The sequence below is a fragment of the Liolophura sinensis genome, chromosome 10 (assembly GCF_032854445.1).
Source record: "Liolophura sinensis isolate JHLJ2023 chromosome 10, CUHK_Ljap_v2, whole genome shotgun sequence".
NCBI classification, from domain to species: domain Eukaryota; kingdom Metazoa; phylum Mollusca; class Polyplacophora; order Chitonida; family Chitonidae; genus Liolophura; species Liolophura sinensis.
Genome location: NC_088304.1, coordinates 7,430,514 through 7,449,193, shown reverse-complemented (window position 1 = coordinate 7,449,193; position 18,680 = coordinate 7,430,514). Strand labels below are relative to the sequence as shown.

The window sequence follows — 18,680 nt, the reverse complement described above, 5'->3', positions numbered from 1 at the left end:
TCACATGACGACGAAGGAATCCTTAGGGTTCATGTACGTGAAATGTGCCTCCTTGCTGCAGGACGGATTTCCACCGTTCTTTTATTTAGTGCTGCATCACTGAGACGACTTACTGAAGGCAAGTAAGACGCCCCGCCCGAGCCATTATACTGATACGGGTCAACCAGTCGTTGCACTATCCCCTTCATGCCGAACGCCAAGCGAGGAAGTTACAACTTCCTCTTTTAAAGTCTTAGGTGTGACTCGATCAAGGATTGATCCTGGATCTACCGGTCCTGAAGCGGACGCTCTACCAACTGTGCTATCCAGGCCAGTCCTGACTTAGTGTATTGTGTATTACAACTGAAGTTAAACAAAATGTTAGGGGTTGTACCTCACAAAGTACAGCATGTATTAACCTGAAGTTTTACAAGCTTATAAAGCACAATGACTGTAGGGGGATATTCCATCGCTGATGCTCTGTGCACATACTAAGTACTGGGAATTACCAAATTCACGAATTCAGTACTGTAGGTACCGAGTTGGAAGTTTTGTATAAACGTGCCTCTTACAGGCTAGCGCTTTGATAGCTGTCAAATCCAAGTTAAGACTTGTAATTTAAATTAAATTCTTAGTTATGTGCATCAGATCGATAAAATTTTGACTGCTGATTATATTGGTAGGTTATCATTCATTTGAGCTTAAGTTTTGCCAGTGTCACGTAAAACAGAAATTACAGCTGACTGAAAACCTCAACAGTCTTGTTAAATCTGAGACGTGCTGATTGTGCTGTGCTAATACAATTTAAGCCAAGATTAAATTATTTTGTTTTGTAAAAATCATTTTGGTTTGTGAAACAGAGAATGACCGTGGTTTGGCTTTAATCGGAGGGTTTGTCAGGTATCTGCTGAAGGTTGGTGGCTCAATCCAAGCACACCAGTTTCCTCCACACGTAAACCTGACAGTTGTCATACCCTTTACAAATCCTAGAATACTACCGTTGCCACCAATCAACTTAATCATTAAATTAAACACTTTGAGTTTCTTTGAGAAACAATTCCTGGAACATTGCCAACTATTAAAGATAAACGTTCAAATAAAACAATAAACATTTGGAATAATTTGACAAGATTTCTTCTGTTTCTCCTGATATAAATTTCTGGTATAACCAGCAAATGTTGATTTACGGCTACAATGATTCAATACTCCATGAATGACAATGTTTTATCTTCCGTTACTGTCTGGGTTCAGCGTAATAAAGCTCTGTACTGTTTCTTGTCAAGCTGTGTTGTTATAGAGTTTGTCACCTTTATTTTTTATTTGCATTCAAATTGAATGCTAGGAATATCTTTGCTGAGCAGAGTTTGGGGTATGGAGGGTTCTACAGTGGAACACCACATTACTGTCCCACAATTCTTAATCTGTGGATGGTTGTGGGTTTCCCCCTCCCCCCCCCCCCCCGGCTCTGTTCGGTTTCCCCCGGGCTCTGCCCGTTTTCCTCCCACCATAATGCTGGCCGGCTTTGTATAAGTGAAATATTCTTGAGTATGGCGTAAAACACCAATCAAATAAATAAATAAATTTGACACTTCTGAAGTTTGGAACTGTGTGCTAACGTCTCTGTATTTATGATATAGGTACTGTACCTCCCAAACAAACCACTTGTTCAACATGACAAAGACAACATACAGTAAAATTAACCATTAAAGTCATGATAATAGGCAGAAAACCTGAATAAATATTGTTTTTTGCATATGAGGTAGAGAGTGTTATAATATTGATTATTCAATTGTTCAGCATATTTTTTTTTTTTTTGGCTCCACAGCCATGTTTGGTTTCACTTCACAGCCATGTTTGGTTTCACTCCACAGCCATGTTTGGTTTCACTTCACAGCCATGTTTGGTTTCACTCCACAGCCATGTTTGGTTTCAATCCACAGCCATGTTCGATTTCACTCCACAGCCATGTTTGGTTTCACTCCAAAGCCATTTTTGGTTTCCCTCGACAACCATGTTTGGTTTCTCTAGGCAGTTGTGTTTGGTTTGTTTCTAGTGGCAGTAGGATGGTCACCATGGCAATCAGGGTGGAATACTAATGTCTATCACCATGAACTTGCCTGCCAAGGTCATGAAGAACAACTGACCTTGAGAGACGATGCCCAATACGGGGGCGGACCACTAAAACCCAATTCTTCTGCTTCAGGCTGCTCCGTAAATGGCTTTTCTAATATTTGCAAAACTTTGTAAACATATGAAAAGTCATTTACTTTAGCCTTTGCTATTGCATTTTGAGCTATCCAGTTTCTTAAAACATACCTGGGATTAACATTGAGCATGGAAGCCATTCTATCCAGGTCTGAAATACCCTGAGCGCTTAACAGTTGTCCATACATACGAGTCCATGCTGGGAACCACTTGTGTTTACTGAGAGTCCTCAAGGCCCAAACTTCCTCGTTTACATCTCCAATTTTCATTTCTGCTAGAGATATTTCCCCAAGCTGTCGAAACGTCATTGTGAAATCAGCCTGGGTATCTTCCATCATTTTTAACAGCACTGCGACAAAGTTTTCATGGTCTTCAACAACACTGAGGTTTAGGCCAAGTTTTTCACCGTACAAACACATAAACTGTTTCTTGTATTCCTCAGCGTAATTGTCAAGAACAGTCTGGGAAAGGGCTTCCTGTGCCTTGTTCAGCAAAGGCAAGAGAGCTTGTCTAAGCTTCTCCATATTAAAATGACCAACATCTGGCTGCTTTTCGAAGCTGTACCTTCCATCATCATCAGACGCATTTGGTACAAATCCAGGATTGTAACTGTCCAAGAACCCAAATGGTCCAAAATCAATGGTTATGGAGAGCAAACTGAAATTATCAGTGTTACAAACACCGTGAGCAAAGCCAAGACTCTGCCACAAAGCCAACAGCTTGGTAGTTTGCAAAACAACTTCACGGAAAAACTCAACATATTTATTTGGGTTTGTTGAGGAGATATGAGGGAAATAATTGTGAATGACAAAATCGACCAATTGTCGAAGTATTTTGAATTCTCCATTGTAGGAAAGAATTTCCAAAGAGCCGATCCGAAACCAGGACTTTGCCAATCGTAAAACAACTGCTCCTCTTTCAGTAAGGACATTTCCGTCATAAAACTGGTCCCTCATGACTGGGTCGTCACTGACCACCAAAGCAGCTGCTCGACTTGTTGGTACCCCTGTAAATAAAAAAGTTTGCCACATTTGAAAGTTGTAAAGAAAATTCTTAGATGCTCCAGAACTTCATGTTTTTTCCCCCCAAAATATCATCAGGAAAAGAAAATTCAAACTACATATAAATGTGTGTATATCTCCTGAATGAATATACACTGTGCCTGCTACATCAATATACATTTTACCTAAATCCACAGATTTGCAAACATTAAGTCTCAATCTTCATATTTGTACATTGAGAAGCACAAATGATGGTGGGGGCCGCCAGCGTGGCTCAGGGATCCAGGAGATTCTCACCAATGCGGCTGCTATAAGTCCAGGCCATGCTAGCTTCCTCTCTGGCCAAATACCAATTTGAACTCTATCTCTGGAGGGTGAGTTTTAACATTCAAAGTGGGCATGGTTTCCTCTCTGGCCATATCTGGGAAGGTCTGCCAGCAACGTGCGGAAAGTCGTAGGTTTTCCCCTGGCTCTGCATGGTTTCCGTATACAATGATTATGCTGTTCGCCCTTGTATAAGTCAAATGTTCTTGAGTACGGCGCAAAACACAAATAAAATAAATAAACAAAAAACGATATAGAAACACTTAGAAACTGTTTTCAATCTAGCTCTGTGATTTAACATTGCGAGATATCTGTACAACAACAAAATGAGGGAGCCAAATTTGGATGTCATCATGACAGTACCTAAATGATAGAGTGCTTCACTACAGAGGAACTCCCTGACTGACGATCGCAACACTGCTCGCCCATCGCCCCGCCTAGAGTACGGGGTACGGCCAGACCCCTTCAATTGCATCTCCCACCTCTCCCCTAACATGTTTACGAACTCTCCCAGCATCACTGCCCGTCCGTCACCCAGTTGCCCAGCCCACTCGCCGAACTGGTGTCCCCCGTAACGGTGGGCGAGAGGCGTGCTTCCTGACGGCAGGTAACCGCCAGCGACAAACCTCACAAAGTTAACATCGGAGGAAATGTTTGGGTGCATGTTTAGAACGTATCTCAAAGCCGAGTCTGAAACAGCAACCAGTCTCACTTTGGTTTTGAACGGTTGAGGATAGACGCGAGAAAATACCACATTCTTTACTCGCCGCACATAGTTTGTTTCCTCTGGATCAACTGGAAACATTTTCGACAGAATTTGTCCAGTTTCAGCAAAGTGAGTTTCCCACTCTGCCATAGTTCTGGAAGTTGAAACACGATTCGCGCCGGCCGGGCATGTGCGGGAATGCAGAAAGACATCAGACAAGTTCCCTGAATAATTATCACAGACAGATATGTCACTGTCATGAAAATTCCCCCTGATGTCCTCAGTTAGCATCAAAAACAGGGAAGAAAACAGAAGTTTTGACATTTCGCTGGTCATCCACGTGGAACACCCCATGGTTTGTGTACGGAAATGACGTCAGACCGACTAAAACTGTCACCTTTACAACACTCCAAAAATAAACCATTCCTGCATTTTTCATCTACTTTTTAGGTATCGGTATCAGATATTCACCTTAATTTATAGGAAAATTTATTTTTATTTCTTTGTCACCATTGGTATTGAAATTAGTGACGATCGCATTATTTCCTGGTTTCCGTTTTTGTACCATGTTTTGAATTTTGTGCGAACATTTGGAAAAGGCAAAAGAAGAAGGGGGTGAACGATGGGAGAGCAAATAAGCACAGAATTTATTGAGCAGAAGCTGAAGAAAGAGCTCGATGCTACACATTTGGTAAGTTGAACGTTTTTGTCACATTAGGTTTACACGGAATAAGTGACTAGATTGGTAGGTGTGATATTGTGGGATTGACTAATGACTACCGTGCGCACTAAAGGGAGAGCACTATAAATGACGCCGGTCTCATGTGGTGAAGAAAATATCTTTGTTTGCACGTGACCTTTACTGTATGCCTGAAAAGTTCGCATACCTCTTACAAGTAAACAGGAAAAAATATCCAGTTTTGTTGTCAAAATATTAGTTAATCTCATGCACTTTGTCTGTTTTTCCACTAAGAAAGTGAGCACCGCAAAGAAATATATTCCAGAATCCTAAATTCAGTCTTAAATATAAAATATATGATCGTATATTTAAGTGCATTTTAGTTCATGGTGAAGGTGAAAAGAATCTTTCATTGAACTATGGTAGACCTGTGCATAGTGAAACACATGTATTACAATGTATTTTGTTACTGTTCATTTTTCCAGATGATAGCACATCATAGTTGATATAATAGCCGAACTAAAGACTTCAACTAAGACTTAAATATGCTGCATGACTTGCTTTATATTTTATGCAAAACTGATCTGTGGAATGTAGCGATTTTCTGATGTGTGCAGCTGCAAATAACAACCACATCCAATCAAATAGCATTATAGGCCGTGTGATAGTCAAATTTAAAGAAAGAAGTTCACTGTACAGCTTGAATAGTACACACCTACATCTCAGTTCTGTTTTCTGTTTGGCACACCAGTGTGTGTGATGTTGCCATTTCACCTGCCAATCAGGAATATTAATTGTTACCGGTAATCCACAATGGTAATGTGGCATGTTGCACAGCATTGCAAGCACTGAGCTGTATACTGATTTATGTAGTGCTACATGAACTTTGTTGAAAATTATGTGCCTTCCTCCAGTATAACAAACATCTGTATGTCACTTATGTCAAATCTCAGTAGTTAGGCTTGTAAGGCAACGTCAGTTTTAGTTTGTAGTTTGTTTTTGACTACTGAGCTCCCACTACTACAGAGAATCCAAAAATGGAACAATAATAAAACTGAAAATTCATCTCAGTAGTTAGGCTTGTAAGGCAACATCAGTTTTAATTTGTAGTTTGTTTTTAACTACTGAGCCCCCACTACTACTGAGAATCCAAAAATGGAACAATAATAAAACTGAAAATTCATCTCAGTAGTTAGGCTTGTAAGGCAACATCAGTTTTAGTTCGTAGTTTGTTTTTGACTACTGAGCCCCCACTACTACTGAGAATCCAAAAATGGAACTATAATAAAACTGAAAATTCATCTCAGTAGTTAGGCTTGTAAGGCAACATCAGTTTTAGTTTGTAGTTTGTTTTTGACTGCTGAGCCCCCACTACTACTGAGAATCCAAAAATGGAACAATAATAAAACTGGAAATTCACCTTTTTTGTGTTTAATCTTGATTTTCTTTATGATTTAAGCGTTTCCGATCATATAAGTACATGTATTTCTTCGAAAGAAAAATTTGCCAAGATAGATACATTTTTCACAAATTAGATCATTTTCAACTTTTATTTTTTTTTACCCTCCTCTGACACTGAAAAAAGTTTCTTTAGCTCATAAAATGACAGCAGTCAAAATTGGTGTGTTCTTTACTGCCAGAGGTTTGCTATGGTTTCTTCCAAGAATAAAACTGACCACTATTGTATTTACATAAGTGAAAAGGGGTCTGTGGGGCCTAGGGGGTTAGCAAGCCAGCATGGCACAATGACGCAGGAATCTGTTACCAATGTGACCACTGTCCAGCTCATGAGACCGTATGTCAGAAGGTCTGTCAGCAACCCGCCGATGGTCATGGGTTCCCCCCAGGCTCTGCTCGGTTTCCTCTCACTGTACTTCTGGCGGCAGTCAAATAAGTGAAATATCCTTGAGTATGGCATAAAACACCAATCAAATAAATAAATAAATACATGTAAATAAATGTACGTGAAAAATTCTTGAGTATGCCATTAAACATCAGTGGAACAAGTAAATAAATAAATAAATACTCTCCTTGTGTTCACAGGACATAGAGGATGTATCTGGTGGATGTGGCGCTAAATTCCAAGCATTAATAGTCTCTCCAAAGTTTGAAGGGAAACCTCTCTTACAACGACATAGGTGGGTTGTTCACATGTACATTGTAATCTGCATTGTTACATGTATGCATTAATCTGCCTTTTGAATTAGGCAGTCGAGGTCAGATGGTGGCGGTGCTTTTATTTTGATGCCTGAATTCATACAAATGCTAGAAAAGACCATCACTGACTGCTTGAAAGATTGTTACCATTATTCCAGTGATACTGTACACCTTGTTGCTGAAGTAGAAATGACATACATGCATTATTGGGCACATTAAAACGGGTGTTCTCTACCCTCATGGATCATTGTGGTATCTCAATTAGTAATATGAATGATACATGTAATTGATACTTGACTGATTGATTGATTTTTTATTAACCATGCAATAATAAATATATACACTGGATTTTAAGACATCAACAAAATACAGACACAATGTGATAACGATAAAGTGTAGAAAGGTATAATACACGGTGAGTATAAAGCTCAGTTTGAGCTTGTTCGATCCCATGTATAAGTAATAACAGCATTGACAGGATCTTAGTTCTGTTCAGTTTTTGACTTGATTACTTTACAGAAGATTACATGAAGTACATGTTGCATCCTAAATGTGATCAGTCCCACGATCAATCCCTTTGTTGAGATATAATTGTACGGGGTCATCTAATTTCCCCAAATATGTTGTCTCCGTGAAGAGTATAGTGCAGTGCTCCATAATTTCACATCTTCATCATACAGTTCCGCATTTAACTGGTTAAACAAAGAGTACTTTCCGTATCATCTGGTCATGAAATTGTTAGGCAGCATGTTAAACAAAAGGTTTTGATGCATTTCCTACTCACGAATGAGAAAAATCTAGATAATTCTAGAGCTGCATTACTTCTTTGACAAAAGTGAAATCCTTATATTAACTCTGTTGTTATTCTGTTGTAACAGGATGGTGAATACAGCTCTGCAGGAGGAGTTAAAAACCATTCATGCTTTCCAGATGAAGACATTAACACCAGAGCAGTGGGAGAAGCAGAACAGCTGATGATAGGACACTGTGATGATAGTCATATGACACCAGAGCAGTGGGAGAAGCAGAACAACTGATGATAGGACACAGTGATGATAGTCATGACACCAGAGCAGTGGGAGAAGTAGCAGCTGATGATAGGACACTGTGATGATAGTCATGACACCAGAGCAGTGGGAGAAGCAGAACAGCTGATGATAGGACACTGTGATGATAGTCATATGACACCAGAGCAGTGGGAGAAGCAGAACAGCTGATGATAGGACACAGTGATGATAGTCATATGACCCCAGAGCAGTGGGAGAAGTAGAACAGCTGATGATAGGACACTGTGATGATAGTCATATGACCCCAGAGCAGTGGGAGAAGTAGAACAGCTGATGATAGGACACTGTGATGATAGTCATATGACACCAGAGCAGTGGGAGAAGCAGAACAGCTGATGATGGGACACTGTGATGATAGTCATATGACACCAGAGCAGTGGGAGAAGCAGAGCAGCTGATGATAGGACACTGTGATGATAGTCATGTCCTGTTAGTGAGTGCAGAGTATTAACCAGCGGAGCACTTCATAAGTTTTGCAGAATCAGACATGGTAGACACTGGAGAAACACAAAAGATTGATTTTATGTTTTTACACAATGGCTTTGACATGCTATGAAAGTCTGGTGAAGAGATGATTGATGTCACAGATTGTTGGGACACGGGAAATGAGACCTTCACAGAAAATTCAGAATTTCATTAATTTCCATATTCCTATAAAATATTCCTGATTCACAGGAGATTCTCAGAATGGATTAAAAGTAAACGTGACAAATACATAGAAAACTGAAGAGAATTCCCTTACCTATGTGTAGATGTACTATCAACTTTTGTCGAGTTACCGTAAAAAAAAAAAAAAAAACCTATTTCCTCTCATTTTTAGGACAGATATAAGTAGTGCTGAAAGCAAAGAATTACATTTCCCTTCCAGTTTTTTGGAGAAGTAAGGATATGAATATGTAAATTAGATGGACTAACCCAAAAAATATTTTTGATACATTTATATGTATAGTCAAAAAAAAAAGGCAGACCAGGTGTTCCAAATATAGAAGTATTAGGGTATTCATGTCCAATAAATTGTTTAATATAAATTTAGGATATTTAAGTTTAGAAATATGGAGTCCGAGCGCACGTTTGCTTTTATGCAGTGTAAAATGTTGTCATCGTAGGATATATTGTAGGAAATAATATTAAAATCAGTGATACTACAATACCCGACACCTGGCTATGCTCTTGTGGAAGACAGAAAAGCAAATAAACACGTCATTATCAGACAAAGGGTTTTTATTTTTTTTTGCTGTGTGGACAGATGAATGTTCGGTGTGGAACATAAGGAAGTGGTACATGAAATCATTTATGACAATACCGTGCATATTTTATAAATTTGAAGTACATGTAAACAGACATTTTATACATCATAGGTTGATAGAAGGGAGTGCCAAAGAATTAACATATATTGCTTGAGCACTGCAAACTGCCTGCACCAGCAATTTCACTGTCTGACGTTATAGTCCTTGCACAAGAATTGTGGCAAACACACAGATTGTCTTTACATTAGGTATTTAACAATAGTGCATTCATTTCAATACACAAAAGTGTTATCCAATTCTGACAGACACTATAAAGGCACACTGCAGCGCTCTTTCCAAGTTATGTTTGTTTTGAGTTTCATTTAGTATTACTCCCTTTATTCTAAAACTCTGTCTGGTTTTAAAGAGTGTTGCCAATACAAATGATATGGTAAGTGGCCTAAAATTTGTCCCATGATTTTAGTTGCGTATTTTGCCAGATTCTTAACAGTCGGTCTTACAAGGATACAGACTCGTTGTTGATTGGCTGGCAGTGGAGACAGGATATCTTGTGTTAAACCCAGCTACCTTGGTCATGCATGAATAAATGTACCGTACCTAAAATCCAGCTTACGCTAGGCATATTCTGGGCTTGCCTACCTCTTACACAAGCAAATCGGAATCGATTCAGTATCCGACAAGACAGCACCTGGCTAAAATGTATTTCGATCGAAAGCAGGATAGTCAAGCTTTCTAAAAAGTATCATACTTTATTATTATTTTAATGAGATTTCACAGAGTAACATGTAGAACATGTTATTGTAGAACATTTGATTTACAAGCGGTGTATTATGCAATGACGGTATCACAAATAATGTCAGACAGCAGCATACCATCTTGGCCCAAACCACATTCATCTCCATAGCAGACCTTAGACCTACTTAGACACCCCTGTTCAAAATATACAATTAGTGTTTTATCATGCATGTCACCATTGAGTCAGCATGCAGTTGCTAAATAACAAATATCACAGGCAGTGAAAAATTCATTAGTGATTAAAATTAATTTATTCTTATGATATAATTAAATTTGGCCTTCTGACTTTCTCAAAAACAAGGGATGTTTTTTTTTTTTTGTTTTCTTATATAAAATACAGTAAAATTACTGAAACTCTGTGTTTAAGATGAGGTGCTTTCTCTGACGTCCACGATAGGTTGGCACTGCAAATATTTAATAGGGGTCACAATTACCAGCAACAGCACACCCCTTCCGAGGCTACGACCTGAACCAGGAATACTCCGGCCGTGCATCTGCAGACTGCTCGTAAACTATAAATGACATGGTAGGCTGCTTAGACTATTACACGGGAAGTACTTTTGACATTGGAGAGCTAGAGTAATCGTGATGTCACCTTGATGTTGATAATATAGACACGCTGAAGCTGTAAAAAGACGAAGTTTCACTGAACTTTTACTGGGTTGAAAAAAATTTTAAAAAATATTTAATGCCAGTTCAAGATACTTTGAATGGTAGTCTTTCAGTGGACATAAACATTAGTCAAGTGCTGTCTTTCACTTTTAAACTGGTGTTCACTGTTACCGAGGTTTGTTTGCAAGGTAGGGGTGATACACTTATTGAAAATTTAAAGTATTGGCAACAAAATGTTATGACATTAATGTGTCCTCCAAAATGAGGTTTTCACGCAATATTAAAGGCATTTATTCTATACAACATTGTCAACTGTGACAAATTGTGAGATTGCCTTTATAGTAGATATTTAACAATAGTGGATTAAGTGTCAATACACAAAAGTGACATCCAATTCTGATATAGACAATGAAAGGGCAATTTTCAGTGCTCTTTGCAAATTACCAAGGTATGTCTGTTAGAAGTTTCTTTCAAAATTATTCCCCTTATTTTAAAATTTTACAATTTTCAAGGTCATTTACTGTATACAATGATTGACAACAACAACAACAAGGTGTCAAATAGATTCTTAAATGATGCTTATATTAACATGGTGCCTCCAGGAATGTACTACTCAGATCCAACTGTTGTAAATAAGGTAAATTACACGTAAAAAATCAAATTTATTACATGTAGCATAAATGTTTTTTACAGGTGTACATGTATACACAACCTTTCGTGGTAATGAGTGCGAGAGTTTTACAAATGCGAAATGCACAGAATGTACTTGTAGCGTCCATCCAATGAAGGAACAGGTGAAAATAAAATACAATTTGATTTCCTGAATAAAAAGATCTCTGGGTTGAATAACATACAATGTTTTTTTTTTTCTGTGTGTTGGTAAGTTTGACAAACACAATACTGATTACTGGTCTAGACTGCGAAAAACACAATGGAACAACCCTTTGCGTGGGACGTACAACAAAACATAATTCTTTCTGCCAACACATAGGTGATATTTCTGACGTCACAAAAAGGTGAGTGTTCAATGCCATCTGTATAAATTCATGTGACATATGGAACCATTTGGGTATTATTGGTCAACAATTCACAAATCTTATTCTTTTCAAACATAAAATGTTGTGAACAAGTCATGACAGTACAATGAGATTTTTACCTCTGATTGGTTGTTTCTCTGCTCAAGAATTTTGTCTTCCATATCAGTTGTTAGGTTTATAGGTGGAGGGAAGCCAGTCAATCACACTTTACAGTGCTACTTCAGCCCCACCTTCCAAGAGAGGCCAGTCTAAACTAATGTGAATAATACAGTATGGAATATAGCTAACATAACGGTTAAAACAAAATTTACCATGAATAACACTATTTAACCCCTATAAGTGAAGAGTCCTCAAAAACAAAATTCTCATCATTTTCCCAAAAAATTGTGACGTGATAATATTCCTCATGTGACGATGAATCGGGCAGATATGACGTCGCGTAAGTCAGTTACGCTGGAATGACGTCATGCGCGTTCGGGAGTACGACGTCGAGTTGGGTGTTTTTGCAGGGCGTCACACCACGCAAAACTGGAAATGACAAAAGACTTTTTGTTCTGTATTATCCTCAAGAACTAACAACAACAACAGCTTTTAATACAATGCATTTTTTTTTTAAATTAAAGAGAGCAATTCTGACTATCTCGATCCTTATCATTTACCCTTGGTTTTAAAACATACAAGTCTTGACACTGAAGTAGCTCTTTAAGCTTGGTATTTGTCTCTGGCCATACCAGGGAATGTCTGGCAACAGCCTGCGGGTCGTCGTGGGTTTCCTTGGGATCTGCCAGGTTTCCTCCGCACATAATACATGTACTGGCAGCCATCAGGTAAGTGAAATATTCTTGAGTATGGCATAAATCCCCAATGAAATAAATAAATAAATAAACAAATAAATACATAAATTAAGGCTGGCATACACAAGTGCTCTAGACCCAACTCAACTTAACCCAACTGCTGCATGAGGCTTTAAGCACCTGTGTAAGCTAAATAATGACACAACTCACTTGGAGTTTTACTCCAGTCATTACACGTATGCTGTTTCAATCCCATCAGCTTCTCGGACCATCTGTGAATGACCAGTTCATCTCAGTTGAGTAGTGTCTTAAACTCTCACGTACAGTATGCCAAACTTAATTATCAGAAGCCATAACCGACGCAGCAAAACTACATGTATAACTTGATTGGTCGTTGGCCAATGCACTGTAACTAGAACAAGGCTTTAGCCAACGGACTCTGCTTTCTGTCCAGGGATTTCAACTATTATACACTTCTACATGTGCATCAATGACAACAAAACCTTAAATAAACCATGGGAAACTTGTCTCCTGTAAATAGATTTTGAAGAATAGTTAGGTATATGAAGTGTAAAAGTATCTACAGCCATGACAGTGGTGGAGCGCAGAACACAACTGTTTCTCATGATGACACAGCCACAGATCTGTCCAATGCGTCAGCCATTCTTCATAGCTTGTAAAGTTGAGGTGACAAAGCTAAAAAACAACAGTCTCACACTTCTGGTCATTGCATACCACTAGTAAGAACTCATCTGGTCAATACCTACTTCTGGTAATGCACACTCCTGGTCAATGCACACTTTGATAATGCACACAGTGGGTAAATGCACACTGCTAGTAATGCACACTTCTGGTAATGCAGACCTCTGGTAAATGTACACTTCAAATATTGCACACTTCAGATAATGAATACTCCTGTTAAATGCACACTCCTGGTCAATGCACACTTTGATAATGCACACAGTGGGTAAATGCACACTGCTAGTAATGCACACTTCTGATAATGAATACTCCTGTTAAATGTACAGTCATGGTAAATACCCACTTTGGGTAAAGGCCCACTTGTGGTAAATGCATACTTCTGGCAATACACCCCGTTTGTCTCTAGTCCACAGATTCCAGCTCAATGTCTTTCCTATCCAGAGCTTGTATACGGAATGATTGCGGCCTGAGAATCGTGTTAAACTCGCCATCCAGGCTGATCTCATCGCCATCTGCTGGCTTGATGTGGAACTGTTGCATAATGTTGACAAAAAACAAGAAGATCTCAGCTTCAGCTAAACTCTCACCGACACAGCACCGTGGACCGAGCCCATATGGGAGGAAATAATCTGGTATGGTTACTGTGTTGTTCTCCACAAATCTGAAACAAACAAATTTGGATTTACAGTTTAGACAGCTATACACAGTCACCCCAAAGGCCAGAACCGACCTGATACATTGGATGTATTTAACTATGTGACTGGCGTGTAATATTGAATTTTTCAATCATGCGCTGGTCAGTATTTAAAAGTAGTAATCTAGGCAGGAAAACCCCAACTTAAACTGGTCAGTGCCAGAACTTGCATAGTAGGCTTTATTGGGGCATAAAATGATTCGAGTCATATCATGACTGATTGTGTGTTCATAGTATGAACCCACTTATCCATACTGCTGCCTCACAAGAAAATCATGGTTATCAGGTCCAAGACACTGGACATGACACTCCACCCCATCACTGTGAACTGACTCCAGACATGACACCCCACCACACCACTGGGTCATGACACCCCACCCAGTTGGTGTACTGACACCAGACACGACACGCCAACACATCACAGCACACTTCCACCAGACATGACACCCCACAATTCACAGTGTCCTGCCACCAGACATGACACCCTAACCCATCACTGTGCCGACACCAGACATGACACACCACCCCATCATAGGGACATGACACCAGACATGACACCCCTCCTGCCATAATATACAAACACCACACATGACAGCCCATTTAATCTTTGTCATCTGTATACTAAGTGTCCATGCCAGATATAAGCGTGATGTCCGACATGCGTATACCACTCGTAGTCCGTAAAGGGCGTTCCAGGTCGATAATCGCAAGATCCATTTCCAAAACAACGTTTAACACTAGCTCCCAAAGACCTTTACGGCCCCTAGCCCTGGGTTAAGCGGTATTAGATACAGTCCGAAAATGATGAGCATTACAGACCTTCACCAAACAGACTGTGTTTCAAAAGTAACTTTTGATTACTTCTTTCCCATTAATATGTAAGGGTCTCATACTACAAGAGGCATCATCTATGATGCTACACATGACATGCTGGTCTGTATAAAAGCTGTCTACAAGATAGACTGTTACACTGGGCACCATCTGTGTTAAACACCATGTACGCGACAGATATGTACATAAGCATAACAGCACCGCTATGTGGTTGATCACAATGCAGATCACCAGAGGTTCTGAACGCTCTGTCCATACCTGCCAACAAGTCTTATACTCATTGTAAAATTTGAGAAACTTAGAATGAAGGCGTTTGATGAAGTATCCTTGACATACTAGTTTTTGAACTAACAATTGCAAACGCCATAGGCAGAACCCTTAGGTATATTGCTATTGATAATTTACAATATCAAAATTGAAATTATCCCCTTTGTCGTAAAGGTGGCATGAAACTAATGATAACTGATAACCCACATACATGTACAACGTGGCAGAACAGCGTTGGAACCTGTTTTTGGGATGCTGGATGCAGTGCATACTCGATGCTTGCACCAGTTTTGAAGATAACCTGAACACACATCAACAACATGTACTACTTTTTTTTACCTATTGGGATCAAATTTCATGGGGTTTTTCCACATCCTGGCATCGTGATGAAGACTCCAGACATTGAACAAAATCCAGGTGTTTTCAGGAATATCATAGCCTGGAAAACAAAGTACTGATCAGTATTTATCTCACTTGCATCATGGGTTTATTTACTAAATCAAATACAGCTAAATACAGGTGGAGAAAACCAGCCACCTTTGCTAAGTTATTGATGAGCATTTCCATGTGGGCAGTACATTAGATTTTGCAACAAGTTACCAAAGATTTGCTCCCTGTTTACTGTCGGCATGACCCTATGGTCAGCGAGAAAGATGGAATCTACAAATTTCTCATTCAAGGCCATGTCTGAAACCTATACCTTATGGGTCCTAGCCACAGAAAGATCAAGCACCTTAACAGCTGATAGCATTAATGAGACTATGAATAAGACAATGAGTTACCTTGTAAGATGCACTTGTCTGCCACACGATGTGGAATAAGGAAGGGGCAAACACTGGCCAGTCTTTCTACCTCTAGTATAGTTGCTACAGTGTATGGTAGTTTCATTTGATCTGCCAGGCTGGGAATTCCAGAGCCTCTGACAACAGTGTCTATTTCCTCTTGAACTTTGACCTGTATTTGTGGATAACAAGCCATGTAAGCCATGAGCCAGGTCATGGTGACCGCTGTAGCCTGGAAGCCGGAACCTGTTATGTCCAGTAGTAAATAGGTCATATCCTCAGTTGTCAAAATGCCACGGTCTTCGTCGTTTTCTATGAAAATCAGAAGCTGATCAATCATGTCACGCACAACATCTGGATCATACGTGTCTTTGTGCTTATCGAGAAGCTTGCCTTGGAATGTGGTTTGAAGAGCGGTTCGATGACGCACTTCATGAATTTTTTTCTCATCCAGAAAACGACACAATGGGATGTCTGTCAGCCACAGGCCTTTTAAACTAGAACGCAGTTTGAAGGTTGCTAGTATTTCATGTAAATTATTATCTCGCTGGTCGAACTGTTGGCCGTACACCAACCACAGAGAAACACGCAAACAGTTCAAAAAAAATATGTCACTGGGATCAAACGGCTTGCCTTCATATTCTATAAATGCCAGCAGAATGTCTGTAGCATGGATCGCAATCTTCTCCTCAATAACATTGTCATTAGCATAATGTCCGTCTAAACATGCTTGGATAAATCCTCTCTTAATGTAGGATTTTTCTGTGTAATCACTGGTGGAAATCCCTGCAGGAAAACACAAACAAATTTCGCATTTTAAGATAAATATAACAAACCAAATACTAGCTATACATATAAGTTTAATTACAAAAAAAATTGTGTAATTGACTATTGTAAAAAAAATTACTATTTCGTAAGTAAAATATAAAAAAAATGAACTTAATAATAAAAAATTAAAGGATGTTAGCATCTTATTCAAGTACTAGAAAACATTTTTATACATGTAGTGATATAATGGAACATGTATATCTAGCTAATAGGCTATGGGGTACAATATGCAATTTTTGCCTTGCATGGCCGCAACGGAATAGTGATGTCCCAGTGAAAAATGACGTTATCGCTTTCAGTATGATATATCTGCTAACATACATTTAACATTACAGTATTAATGTTTAGATAAAATTTCCAGCAGAATGTCATTATTTTTGTAATATTCGACATCAAAACCTACCCAAAAGCACCCTTCATAAGTTTGAGCTAATGGTCTCTGCTAAGTGCTCTACATTTTATATATCCCATGTTAAAATTGGCAGAATGACCTATTATGTCGTTAAGCATCAACTTCAAATCACAAGGGACATCAATCTTTCGTCGTAACAAGCTACCTCAAAATCTGCGTATTATTTGGATATGATGTCTGTCTGAATTCAGTACATTCTATTTATTTATTTGATTGGTGTTTTACATAGTACTCAAGAATATTTCACTTATACAACAGCGGCCAACATCATGGTGAGTGGAAACCGGGCAGAGCCCGGGGGAAACCCATGACCATCTGCAGGTTGCTGACAGACCTTCTCACGTACGGCCGGAGAGGAAGCCAGCATGAGCTTGTCTTGAACTCACAGCGACCGCATTGGTCAGAGGCTTCTGGGTCACGCGCTAACCGACTGAGCCACGGAGGAACCCGAATTTGGTATAATAAATAAGTAAAAACACATGAATCAGTTTGGGAATATATTTACACATTAAATGCACTAACCGTATAACAGCTCCTCCCAGATAAAATACAAATAGGAACACAATCCAGATTCATCTGGCACATATCCCCCTCTTAAGACAACATTACCTACCATTCTGCCTGTTTCCATTGTACAAAGCATTATACACCTGACTATTTGGACGTTCTGCAAACGTTTCTCCTCGTTCTTGGAGCCCTTCTTGTATACCAGCCAAAGAACACACAACGACTACATCTTGCGTCCCAAGCTTTAAGCTGAATACATCGCCATACGTGTCCTTCAGATTGAAAAGTCTCAAGTGAGGCTTATACGAGAGAATTTGCACATTCCCTATGAAAGGCCAGGCTGTTGGACCTCTGGGGTAATTTTCACGAGGACTTCTCAACAATGTGTAGACTCCTGACAAGACAGATATCACACAGAAAAGACATAGTAGTTCTGGCACAAAGAAGGTCGATGTTAGAGGTGTGGAATCAAAACTGAACATTGTGATGTTCATGGTGATAAATCTAAATTAAGAATGAACGCAATGATATACGCCTGTTTGATTGGTACAGTAACATATATCCTGTTTTCTTCCATAGTATACCAAATTATCAATCAATCATAAAGCATGAATTGGTTTCATCCATGTTCACGTAGACTTCTAATTTACAGCATCGTGTGTTAACAAATGATTTTTTTGCCCACACCATTCATATTCCAATACGCTCAGTCGCATCACTGAGACTCGCGGGTTTTCAAGTTTCTAAACTTCCACTCTGGTCCATCGTCAACATCACATTTCATCTGTGCAGTAGTTTTGCACAGGCAAGGCTTCTCCCCAGGTAAGGCACATATCGCTACCCAGCATTATCTAAAACTAACATACACCTCTGCCCCACTGTTTGTTGCATCGTTTTTGGCTTATCGTCAAAACCGTCATCTTTGTTTACCCTACATCAGTTACATGTGAAGTAAAGCAGCGGAAGTGAACATTATCCAATGATATCGTCAGAAAATCGAAAACCTGGGGCTGTGATTCTATTTCGACCAATTGGATCACCGTAAAACATCATC

The 18,680-nt window shown here is 39.2% G+C and overlaps 3 protein-coding genes across 3 annotated transcripts; 1 reads left to right on the top strand and 2 right to left on the bottom strand.

Moving 5' to 3' along the window:
• Positions 1 to 1,942: 1,942 nt before the first annotated feature.
• On the bottom strand, positions 1,943 to 4,493 carry LOC135477240 (protein adenylyltransferase SelO-like). The gene is made up of 2 exons (XM_064757413.1): positions 3,873 to 4,493; positions 1,943 to 3,190 (listed from the first exon to the last, which is right to left on the bottom strand). The coding sequence occupies exons 1-2, from the start codon at positions 4,363 to 4,365 to the stop codon at positions 2,106 to 2,108; spliced, it is 1,578 nt and encodes a 525-aa protein (XP_064613483.1). The 5' UTR covers positions 4,366 to 4,493; the 3' UTR covers positions 1,943 to 2,105.
• Positions 4,494 to 4,804: 311 nt separating this feature from the next.
• LOC135477206 (bolA-like protein 2) lies at positions 4,805 to 8,271 on the top strand. The gene is made up of 3 exons (XM_064757363.1): positions 4,805 to 4,906; positions 6,938 to 7,032; positions 7,930 to 8,271. The coding sequence occupies exons 1-3, from the start codon at positions 4,838 to 4,840 to the stop codon at positions 8,024 to 8,026; spliced, it is 261 nt and encodes an 86-aa protein (XP_064613433.1). The 5' UTR covers positions 4,805 to 4,837; the 3' UTR covers positions 8,027 to 8,271.
• A 5,436-nt stretch (positions 8,272 to 13,707) lies between these two features.
• On the bottom strand, positions 13,708 to 18,551 carry LOC135476777 (cytochrome P450 2J6-like). Its single transcript, XM_064756908.1, has 5 exons — positions 18,314 to 18,551; positions 17,733 to 18,020; positions 15,880 to 16,665; positions 15,437 to 15,536; positions 13,708 to 13,966 (listed from the first exon to the last, which is right to left on the bottom strand). The coding sequence occupies exons 1-5, from the start codon at positions 18,318 to 18,320 to the stop codon at positions 13,708 to 13,710; spliced, it is 1,440 nt and encodes a 479-aa protein (XP_064612978.1). The 5' UTR covers positions 18,321 to 18,551.
• Positions 18,552 to 18,680: the final 129 nt, after the last annotated feature.